This window comes from Manduca sexta, chromosome 24, assembly GCF_014839805.1.
Source record: "Manduca sexta isolate Smith_Timp_Sample1 chromosome 24, JHU_Msex_v1.0, whole genome shotgun sequence".
NCBI classification, from domain to species: domain Eukaryota; kingdom Metazoa; phylum Arthropoda; class Insecta; order Lepidoptera; family Sphingidae; genus Manduca; species Manduca sexta.
The window spans coordinates 16,714,647-16,727,633 of record NC_051138.1 but is presented as its reverse complement, the minus strand read 5'-3'; the positions used below and the strand labels follow the sequence as shown (position 1 = coordinate 16,727,633).

Below are 12,987 nucleotides of genomic sequence, written 5' to 3'. Positions count from 1 at the left end.
GGTCCGTTGACACGACAGTCTCCTCGGAGCGTATGAAAGGATGCGCTCGTTAGCCGCCGCCATATTGTACAATTACGTCTAGTTGTCTGCGTTCTATCCGAATGACATTTGTCTCAGCGCCGTGAGTACCGCGCAGTCTGGTGGGGGAGTTGTCAAATTATACAAAAACTGAAAATATAATATAATATTCTTCCTCTAAATATATTATGTTTGCGGTTTTTGTTGACTAATAATATACACAGTATAACTATAACATACAATTAACCTAAATAATACTTAACTGACGGTTTTGAGGTTTTTACTCAAGGTACATAAGCCATTTATCATAACCAATAAATTTCGCCTTTCTCTTCCTATTTCCAATTCTCCCTGTCTATAAACACAAATACTGTTTTAAATGAAGATGTATTACTTGTTAATCTTTACCAGTAAAAGATGTATAGATCGTTTATGTAAATGCAAATAAACGCCTTTATATTAAGTTCGTGGCGCCAAAATTTAAGCCTCTCTCCTAAACAAACGACCTTGAACATTCGTTCCATACATTTACGGTGCACAATTAGTGGCGGGTAAATGCTAATCTTTACAAATAATTACTTAAAAAATCAATTTAATGTCTTTTTGAAAATTATAAACTGGCATAATTTTCCTTATTAAATTGTATAAAGATGCGCCACAGATAATATATCATAAAATTTCTGTATGTAATCTGTTTAACTCAAGGAAATAAAAAAGCTTTGTTATTATTATTAATATTTACAAGTTTAAAAATGTTCTAATTACGTAACGATACGTAAAAAATAACATGCTTCAAGATGGTAATTTCCACAATGCAAGATTATATAAAATGACAAAGGTAAAATGTTGGTTGTAAAAAAAATAATTTTTTATTTACCTTACATTTAGACTCATTTAAATGTTTATTATAGAGCTCGACAATGTTCATTCAATATCGATTAATTAAAATATAGCAATTAAATTCGCAGCGAATGCGTGGTAGTGCCAAATACAATGTTATCAATTACGCAGCAAACGTGGGCGGTTGGGGAAGTAATTAACTTCGTAAATAAAACAAACGAGCCTACGATTATTATATTTACATAACATGTATTTTGTATATTAATAATATCATGATTGGCCACCGTGGCTCGGAGATGTGTAAACTGTTTTACATGTAGTCACAGGTCCGTTCCCACAAAAATGTTATGAAATCTATATTATTAAAATTTATTCTATAAGTTCAATAAAAATATGTAGTAAACAGCCATTTAAAGACACTTCTTGAGGAAAGCTTTAGTGAAAATCTCAGACACTATTTTAAAAGCGTTATATTTGCCAACCCTAAAGCAGATTTTACGTACACGCTAACCTAAAACATATTTATTATGAACAATTCCTTTATTTTCGTTAAAACTTTGACACTAAACGAATGACAAAACCCTAAGAAAACATGACTTCATGTATTATAGTGTAACATAATAAACTAACCTAAATATAAATCTACTAAACTATTTAAACGCCGTGACCTTTAAACTATTGCATAAGGTAGATAAGCACGATAGTAGCGCGAGTCGCGACATAGATTAATATTCGGGTATGGCGGTCAAGTGCAGCGGCGGCGACCGTGCGGAGTTCCGTACCCTCTCTGCCAACGTATTTAAATAACTTATTCATTTATAATATCGATGCTGACGGGCGGATGATTTATAACTAACGTTAACTAATTATAGATACTTACATCGTGTGGGATGTTTTTAAAATGTTAATACTGGTATAGGTGAAGTCGGTATAGTTAAACTTTACCACGGTCCTCCGACATAAATTTCAACCAAATACGTTAAACGGTTTGTGGTTATTGTGTTATTTTTAACAAACATGTCCGCTATCTTTGATTTATAATATCAGTAAGACATAATAGGAATATAAGATAAGCTACACATGTAACTTTTTTCCTCCTTTGCCCATATCTCGTGCACAGAATAACAAATTGTTTATCGAGTAGGGTACAATGTCAGTCGCGGCTCGGGACGGTGCTCGGAAGGCCGAGTGTCGAGTGCCAATCACTCTGAGTAAACTTTACACAGCTGCCATTGAACATTTGTACACGCCTCATTTTCATCCCTCCGTCTGACTGAATAACTGAAGGATACGTTAGTACAGAAATGATAATACGAAGAAAAATTACAAAAGCAAAGTCTATTTTGGAACTTAGCCAATATGAGTGATTTTATAAAACACCTCTTACGTCAACTTATAAAATATTTCACTAACCTTGGCAATTTGGAGTATTCTTGCTATACACAGCCCTGACCACCATTGCGCTACGATTAACATACAAAAGCATACATAGAATACGATACCTGTCTTCTTTAATTCTTATATTCAGACTATCCGACTTCATCATTGCGATCTTAAATATCTTAAAACGGGTTCACAGCTATCGTTCAAGATCACAGCATCCTGATCGATCAGTATCGCGAGGCAGTCCCGCGGGAGTACGACGTTTAGAAGGTGTAGCTTTTAATTTATTTAATGGACGCACTTTCAAAATAAACTACTAAATTGAATTCGCCCTCTGTTTTGAAAATAGGGTAAGAATGCGAAGGGTGGACAATTGAAACTAGAAAGTGTGTTTGACTTTTTTCATTAAATGATGGCGACCCTGTGCCATGCCGCAACCATTACAAGGCTGTGCCTTTATTATGAATAGCGATTGGGTGTCTGAGGGGTGGGTGTGTTCAAAGGCATTGTGATGTCCGTGTGTTGAGCATGGGTCTTCCCAAGATCCTCCCTTTGTGCTGTCAGGTTCAAAACGAAATTCAATACACCCGAACTCAAATGGTTATTATAATGTAAAACAAACCTCGTCGTAATAACCTTCAAGACAAACTTAATAATTTTGTTAGCATAAAAGTTTTGTACGAAAATGGTTATTGTAAATGATAGCCTTTATTTGTAGTCGACAAGGACAATCCAAACAAATGGACAGTAAACACGGTAATGGTTTATGTGAAATTGCCTAATTGTGATGGTGACGTCACAGCCGGTGGGGTTGGCTCTGCGCCAGCTAACGACTTCCCACTTTAAAAGCTCCCTTTAGTAGCAATTAGCTTGATAGTATCGTTTAATAAGATTATTTGTTTGACTTCACAGAACCAATATATAATCACAAGTTGTTTTTTGCTTGGGAGGGGAATAAGTTCGTGGATTTTCTAGTGTGAGATGATTATTAGACGGACTACCATAATGTCGAAAGAAAAGATCTTTGGCAATCTTCTTGACGGGTAGTGCACATTGATACATTCTGTTTATACTCAGGATGTGCCATTTTAACTAGGTAAGCTACCTTTGAAACGAACCAGCTACGGCTCCCAGGATATCCGGTCTATGATATCTAATTATTGACAATGTTAGAGGTCGCTTCTGAGTGTTCAAGACGTAGACAGAGGCACAACTGGTGCTGCTATCTCTCACCTAGCCCTAAGAAGTAAAAAGAGGGTACCAAAGGGCGAGTCACTTTGAAAAACATCATTCATTTGGAAATTGGAAAAGACAGAATTCTGTCCTGTAAGCCTTGTCCTAAACATCAGTAGTTTCAATAACTACTCAAGTATGCTGGCACTAGCCTAAGATATACAATCAAGTTTAACTACATATGATTTGAATGGCTACATTAACTAGCCTGTGTTATTACAGGGAATTATGGGGTTTAACATCGAGAGTGAGTATTTCGGGGTGATAATGCGAATACAGTGCCTTGTAGCAAAATGTACCGTAACATAATATCTAATAATACAAAGTTTTGTACGGTGTGTACGTTTATGGGCAGTCGTTTACCATCAGACGACTAGCTTGTACATAAAAATAACTTTTATAATATTATGTTGGATAACCATGGGCAATAGGTTTTACTTATCGATGAGCTCATTTCTAAATCTCTCGCGCCGCCATCCATACATTCACTATCATTGTAATCTGATGTTATGTTCGTGTCAAAATATGTTGTCAGGTATCTGAAATGATAATCTCGATAGTTATTTTTAGAGCAAAATAGAAATGTCTTAAAATAAAAATTACCATGTTTTGAGTTGGAAGACGGATTTATAAATATTGGTAGAAAAACAAATTAAAACTTTTATTAATTTTTCCTTTTCAGTAGTATAAATTGTGATTTTTAGTTCACTAACAATCAATGAATGATTGAATAGTGCAGTGTACATATAAGTTAGCATACACGCGTAGTGAATAAACTAGTGGTCAGCGGTCGGGCGGTTACTCCCGCTTCGTGCAGCCGCGGTCGACGCGCTCGGCGCCGCGCGGTCTTCCCGTCGCGACCCGCCGCGCGCCAGGGGATGCCATGTCCACGATATTGAAATATACCCACTGCTGTATATTCATATTGAAATATTGATTCACATTTGTGGCCGAAATTAAATTGAACTGCGCGTTTAATCTGATGACCAAACTTTACAAGCCACCCACGCACGCATGTAGTACATACTCAGCATGGAATTATGCCCCAAATTTGCGTTATCGTAAAAAGAAGGTCATTACCTGGTCTAGGATATTTATGTATGTATGCTTGTAAATATAAGAATTAAATTGTATTTGTTACTGGCAATAATCAGTTTTCCTTATTTCCCGTTTTAGTTATAATTATAATGAGTAATGACACGAAATAAGTTAGCACGGTTATAGTAGAAACACCTCGAGTAAGTATTAAGTTGTTATAAAAAAGCTGAATTATTAGCACTCACGCCAGCGAGAAAATATAAAACTGGAAATATTTTAACACTTTATATATTTATAGCGGAGAATTTAAAGGATTTAATGGCCCTTAATCACGTTATCTTAACAAACAGTATAAAATGTTTTGTACGTTGTTGGCCGTATATTAAAGTTTTATCTTATATTTAATCTTTTTATATTTGCTTTATATTAATTCAGTCGACGACATTTAAATATATTTATACTAAACCTACACATTTTTTATCTGGCAGTATAAGTTTAATGAGACCATATAGAAACTGTTATGGTGTCTTTTATCGACTGTTCCATAAAGTAACTACGCTATTTTACTTCACAAGTTTTTAAAAGATTAAAGTGTCTCTGATGTGATTTTTTATTTTGATTCAAATTCGTATTGTCTATGACCGCAGCGTGGAGCAAATATTTTAAATATTCTCTAAGTCTAATAGAATGATGGGTCTTCATCTAATCAAAATTAGTCAATACATAACAATTCCGATAACCTAACTTTGTTCTTCCTTTTCTTAATGTAGAGGTAGTAGGTACCGACAAGGCTTAAATACTTACCAGTTGGTGTTATCGCAGGTATGGGCGGCGAGGCGTGCGCCTGCGAACCGGAGCAGGCTCGGCGGCTGCCGGACCCAGAACCCGACCATCTGTACGACCACCACTCGTCAGAGGAAGAACTAGAGGTACCACCACACAATTGTTATTGTGCTTAATATTATAACTGAGGTGTGACGGCACACGGCCGCGCCGCGGCGGCGCGGTGGAACTGTGGATTAGTATTTGTTGTCATTATAATTGGTTTCAACCTTTTTAACTTTTACAAGATGAAAATATATATAGTTCTAAATGGTTTTCAGACGTCTAGCATTTTGTAAATATAGGAACAAGCACTACAAAATTATTATGTCGAACCAAATAATATTAATATGGTGTTTTATGGCTGACTACGTCAGCTTGCAATTTTGTTTAAATAAATATAATTTATACTAATCATAACTTAATAACTATAAATATTTTTTTTGTATTTCTTAATATGCTTGTAAAACTTGCAACAAAATCAGTTCAGCTGGCTTTACGTAATAAGACTAATAAATTACCATACAGATAGCATATAGACAAGCTTTTTATTATATTTAGAAAGTATAAATGTATATTATAAAGTTCAGATTTCAGACATTGTTCAAATCAGTTTTAAGAATATAAATACAAATATTATCACAAATTAACATAATATTAAAATAATTAAAGAGCGTTATTACGTATGGATGTAAAAATAACAAGCTCGTTGCTTTTGATTCGCTTTTTTAATTATCATAATAGACAACGTCGCGTCGCCGAGTCCGTGTGACGTCACATTTTTTACCACACTATTAAAATATTGACATGACTCGTATCAAATTGCTGCAATTGACATGTCTAATCGTTTAATTAGCTTGTTACTGGAGTAGGAAAAGTTAAGCAAGTCAATGAGCAGGGGAGGCTTTGGTGAGGCATGGGTAAAAGAGCCTGGACATTATCCACGAGTTCAGAATAATATGTATTTAAATCTTAATCGAGACTCCACTCGACCCTCTCTTCCCACTTGGCGAAGCCTGCTGGTTACCCAAAAGTATTATTTTCATATGAAAATTGCAATCGGTCTCTCTAATCCACGATCGCCGCTGTGTATAACTCTGCATCTATCCATAGGCACGCTGTGTATAGTGTCGACACTGCTCTCTGATGCCACATGACATGTGACATTGTGTTTAATATCCTCGGCTAGTATTACATCAGAACACAATTATTCAATCAGTGGATATTTGAGACTTGGAAGTCAGGTGGAGATGTCATACTGCAATTCTGCTACACATATATTTTGTAAAGTTTAATTTAAAGAATGGACCTTAGATCATCACCTACTATTTTAATTAAAAAGGAATTAGATATATAAGTGATTATTGTTTAGGAAATTTGTGTGTATGGGGGATTCATAATATCTTAACCAGAGTTAACGCTTCAGTTACCGGACACAAGTTCTAAATATTATAGTAGGTACGACTCAGTAACCCGTGGTATTACTGTACAGCGTGCCCATTACACATATTATACTATAATGTTTACAAATACGACAACGATGGAAAAATAATGTCAACAGTCCTCTTTGTATGATTACTTACCTCAGTGGTGTGGTTGCATTGCGTAAAATCTCAGGTTCGAATCCGGGCTTCGACAAGTAGGTATTTAAGTTTTTCTTCTCATCATCTGCCTGGAGTCTGGAATTTGTGTCCGATATAGCGAGGACTCTGTCTCTATCACGTCATAGCATGAAATACACATGGCGAAAAGTGGATGCACTAGTTGCGCTTCTGCCTACCCTTCGCGGATAACATGTGTGTATGTGTGTGATTGTGACTAAACAATCCATTTTTATTTGTGTCCATTGTATTCAATAATTACTTGCAATGCAGACAAATACTATTTGAAAAGAATTAATTCTTTATATTGAGTATTTCCTTCCTCGAATAGGATAGATCTAGATTTTACCCTAAAGTGTTACAGTAGCAAAGGCCATCATCAGTATAGTTGGAGTAATTAGAGTGATGTCAACACTTTAATCATAATTAGTTGCGTGAATTTTGGCTTCTCGCGGCCAATTGACACGAGTTAAGTCTTTTATCTTTACTAACTATCGGAGTATGTACCTTTTTCCTCTGTATATTGCTAGGTACATGTATGTATAATTGTTAAATTACCACATTGCTTGTTAAAAGTTTCTTCTGTCTTTGAGAGAGGGTAGGCCCTTCGTTCGTTTCCGACTAAATGTAGTTTGTGAGATTATATTATGCTTTTGAAATTCTTAGGCAAAAGTTTTAAGCATCCTTAGCTTTAATGTTAAAGTGAACGATAGGTTTAATAAAAAATATGCCGTAAAATAGCTGTTGGTGCTCTGAGTTGTAGGTTAGCTTTCATATTGTATCAAAGTGTATGAAGATCATAAGTAGTGAATATGTACCTATATATATGTAGTACATCATTAATGGAAGGATTTTGCCTTAACCCTTTTTGTCGGGACAAAGCCTTCATCCAATCAACGTTGACATGAATTTTGGAGAGCGCCTGCTCGCCCCTCACCGCCCTGCTCCCGTTCAGCCCCCGGTGAGCATCACTTTTTTCTCATGATGAAGTGAAAAAAGAGCATGGAGTTACACGAAAATATAAAAATGTTCCGGGAGAGACGACGATCCACGTTGTGGCGTTGACCCCGCTGAGTGGCGACGTGTCACGTGTGTGCATTGTACACTGTGTGTGTGCATGCGTGTGTGTGTTTGACAATGCGGTACATGCCGCGCCGGCACACAGCTCGACGCAAAAGCTTTTTAGTGAGTTAATGTTTATATTTATCCAAAATCCAAAAGCTGTTGCTCTATTGGTTTATCAGAAGTGTGATTACTTAAAGATATTTATTACTATAATCAGACTATAACGACATCCTAACATAATGTAACATTAGAGTATTAACATTAAATAGATAATACTTTTTGAGTTATCTCCACTTATTTTTGATTAGCTTTTAGTTACAAATATTAACTTTTATATATTTATAACATAATATTTCGTGGTTAATAAAATTTTAAATGGCGCATGCAAAAATCTATTAAAAGAGAACATATTAAAGCTCGGATGCTATACAGAAATTGTTATGTTTAATGTCGGCGAAATCCTTCTATTGCGTTTGGGCATTTTGTAGAATACAACATGTTGTAGAATGAGTAAGCCAGTTGGACCGGGTCGAAACCACGGTCTGGCTGAAAATCGACGTCAAATGGTCGATCAGCGGTTATCTGATAACTGGAAATATCGAAAACACACTGAATGTTTTCTCCATAAGAACCATGGCTCTTCCTTAAAGTTCGGTAGCTATAACTTCTCCCATAGTGTGAGTGTTCATAAGTGGTGATCATTGACCATCAGATGGCCTAGATGCATATCGCCTTATATATATTCTTTCATAAACATATTCTAATGTGTGGGCGAGCGGGCAACGTATCAAATAGCGGACCGTGCTCGGCCTCAGGCTCCCTATTCGAATCAGTACCCATTTTCCTAGAACGAATTCCCTCCCTGACTTGAACAATAAAAAAACAAATCATATTTGGAATGGATATAAGACGGTGGTCCGATCTAGACTTAATATAATTAACCTATACTTACACACTCTACAGTTCTATAATTACAGAATTAAATACATCCTATGTACAAGCTAAGAGACCGCTGACGCTGGAATTTAATGTTTCCTTTTGATTTATGATACATAAACGTAACTAACATATTTCCGCGTCACTAATAGAACAGCTCTACGTCTTGACTCGCGGACGTCGTTAAACTAGTACTACGTCCGTAAGTTGGTCGCATCTACTAAATGTTTCGGATAGTCCTTTATATAAACATATACATCACTAAAAGGTTGTTGGCATAGGAGACTTTTGGAGACTCCCGGCTTCGCACCTGCCGTTGCAACTCCTGTTAGCCATGATCGGCAGTGGCACGTTTTTTGTGATACCGAGCGGTGATGTCGTCGTCCTAGAACATATTAAAGGAATATAAGCTAGTTTTTGAGATAGCCAATTATGAACCCACCGTGCCATAGAATCTGTCCCACATAATATTGAAAATACTTTGGTCTCTTATTACACATCGGTTAATCTCCACGTTGGTCGCGAAAAGGAGGTCCAGGTTTTAAATACTTAAGTTGTAAGGGCAAATATTAAATGGAGAGAACATGTTACTTCTAAGTAGACGAGAAGTCACGTCCAATATGGCTATAGGCTTTAAATCATAGGACGGTCCCACGTCAATGTCTCTGTCTACTACTTTAAGGATAAACCCTTGAGACTGGGTATGCGTGTTAAGTAATAATGATTCTACTACGTTATTTAAAAACGCTTTGCGGTTTGTAACAACTGCGGTTTAATAATTTTATTATATTACTTACACACGCATGTTAGGTGAACTAATAATTTTGTCCGCCTGGAATTTTATTTATACTATTCACCTTTTCCCCATTATATTGAATTATATCACCAACGTATTGCAGTTTAGCTTTACGCGATGATTCCTCTGCTTATCTTTCTCTGAGATATTGGGTGAAGTATAAATAAAGTAAATACGTACAAAATTTTAGAACTGTGCAACCTAAATTAGCAACAAGATCAGTAAACTGTGAAAATGTTATTCTGACGTGCATACTGTGTAAGGGTGAACGCCCTGCGGTACCGGCGGGAGGGTTTTATTACGTCACCAGGCACCGCGATCAGTTGCATTTCATAATTCCACGTGATCACGTAACTACGATTCGATCCTGCCCTCGCCTCTTCTAGAAGTTCTGTGACCAACCCTGTGAATTTCTGTCTTAACTGGTGGGTCTATAGTGAATAATGTCCGCCTGAATTTACGCCACACATTGTATTTTTCTGCCATCAAACAAAAGTGAGATCCGCCTTAAAAGAGATTGGGAGACGTTATATTTAATGTATCAGATTGACTAGCACAGTTCATACATTGCTATGTAGATTTTGAGTAACTCCTTTTTAATCACCCCTTAGTTCCTAACGGTCTGGTCCTGTAGCGGAATTAATTCCGTGGGATTGTAGGTTTGCATCCGACGCATCGCCGAGAAGACGATGCAAGTTATTCGTTTTTCTCGTCCAGCCGCCTCTTCAAACGATGTTTGTTTACATCAAATAAAAATTCTTTTGTCTCAGCGCATTCTGAATGCAACAAAGCGAGGCGTCTAACGTGCTTTAATGGTTTCTAGAGTACGTTTACTTCTTCATAGCTCTGATGCAGGTTTTTGTATAAACATTGAAAATGTTTTTTAGCTGGGAGGGCGGATATCATTTGTTTGCCGGTGTTCAGACCAATCACTTGCCGCAGGTTATTGTACACATTTTTAATTATAGTTCTAGTAACACGCCAATAGATGGCGCCAGGAAAAAATTGTATCGCGATATGGTTTACTCTACGAGGAACCTATAAGACCTTTTCGAATTATTATACGATATATACCTCGCCTACGTACTGTGTAAATAATTAATAAAAACTAGCTTTTGCTCGCGGCTCCGCCCGCGTTGTAAAGTTTTTCAGGCTAAAGTTTTCCATTATAAAAGTAGTAGTTTCCCGGGAGCCTATGTTCTTCCCAGGGTTTCAAACTGTCTCCATACCCAATTTCATCTTAATACGTTGGGTAGTTTTTGAGTTTAAGACGTTCAGGCAGACGGATGCAGCGGGGACTTTGTTTTATAATATATTTTATAGAACTTTTAAGAGGAACAATCCCGTCATACATAATTGTTGCATAACTTTAACCGTTTACGCAGCGCACGCAACGGAAGCTCTCAAAACTAATAAATTTTCCCAGTATTTGCAACATGTTTCATTACTGCTCCGCTCCTATTGGTCATAGCGTGATGATATATAGCCTATAGTACTACACGAATAAAGAGCTATCCAACACAAAAAGAAATTTTCAGTTCGAACCGGTAGTTTCTGAGATTAGCCATTACTGCTCCGCTCCTATTGGTCATAGCGTGATAATATATAGTCTATAGCACTCCGACCAAAGGGCTATCCGACACAAAAAGATTTTTCAGTTTGGACCGATAGTTCCTGAGATTAGCCATTACTGCTCCGCTCCTATTGGTCATAGCGTGATGATATATAGCCTATAGCACTCCACGAACAAAGGGCTATCCAACGCAAAAAGAATTTTTCAGTTTGGACCGGTAGTTCCTGAGATTAGTCATTACTGCTCCGCTCCTATTGGGTATAGCGTGATGATATATAGCCTATAGCACTCCACGAACAAAGGGCTATCAAACTCAAAAAGTATTTTTCAATTTGGACCGGTAGTTCCTGAGATTAGCGCGTTCAAACAAACAAACAAACAAACAAACAAACAAACAAACAAACTCGTCAGCTTTATATAATAGTATAGATTCTAAGTTCGTGAAAGTGTGTTGTTCTCATTACGGATCCAGACCTGTTCAGCCGGGTAGCGATAAAACAGTAAAACCCATCATATCGGCATATTCAGCTTTCAGTTAGTCAGCGTTTTGTCCGTCGATTTATAAATTCTTGCTTATTTGACGGAAGGAAACAAGCGACAAGGCAATAGATGATAGGTAATTTAATTTTAATAAATAACCCTAATATTAACCTAAAATGTTATATTTGATAATATTATGTCTTAGCCTTCTTTGACCGTTATAAATTCATCATTATTTTTTGTTTTCTCTAATAAGATAGGCCTTATCTAATTCGTATTAGAGTTTGAACAAGCATAACCGTTTGTCTCTTTCTTTCGCTAACTTAACTCTATTAATTATACGAAAGGTACAAAAGGAAAAACTTATTATTAATTATATCTGTTGTTATAAATCCCATAAAAGCTTAAAATCATGTTTCCTTCCTTCCTTATTTGGTATGTGGACTGTTCACTATGTTTTTTCTGGGTAATTCAATTACGGTATTCAATTAATCTATACGCTGTTTTATATTTCACTTGAATTGTCTTCATTATGCTACATAATTACCAAACATTTATTGAGTAGGAAAATAAAAAATATACATTATAATTGAATAATATTACTTATTTATCCTAACGTCTGTTGAGGCAAACAGAGACGCAATCAAATGGGCGATCTCTCGTACGCAAACCTTAACGTCTACGTGAGGGTGACGAGCCCAGTGCAATGCCAGACTATTTAATTCCAATTTATATGTGGTGTTGATATTGTGTAAGAGTGGGCGTGGATCACCAGCGGACGAGCCGCGAGTATGCTGTTCGTCTCGTCATTAGATAATAGCTAGACTACCCACATTCACCGAGTTTATTTTCGTTGTAGGTTGCGGGCTTATTGTAAATAAATCTTTACTCTCTCCTACATTTGCACCGATACCACTGCAAAGCTAATGATTCGGTTCAAAAAACGTTCGATTATAAAACAAAATGAAAAGATATTATCGAAACACATAGAATAAGCTATCTATTGTATGGCCTCAGTACATTACAGTAACATGATACATGGTACAATACGCCCTCGAGCATCTCGAGCTCGCAATGGTTGACGGGGGACACGCAGGCACCTGATCTCATGGCGGACATTTCGTCCGTAATGGATTTAATTTAGTTTTGAAATACAATACATATAGGGGATGCATCGCTTTGTGATACGCTCGAGTGAGTGA

At 36.6% G+C, this 12,987-nt stretch overlaps 1 protein-coding gene across 1 annotated transcript in view; it reads left to right on the top strand.

Annotated features, from left to right (window-relative positions):
- Positions 1 to 12,987, top strand: part of LOC115449732 — an 80,422-nt gene that overhangs the window by 53,899 nt on the left and 13,536 nt on the right. The window contains exon 4 of the mRNA XM_037442433.1: positions 5,335 to 5,441. Within this exon, the coding sequence (XP_037298330.1) occupies positions 5,335 to 5,441 (107 nt within the window). The remainder of the gene's footprint in view (positions 1 to 5,334; positions 5,442 to 12,987) is intronic.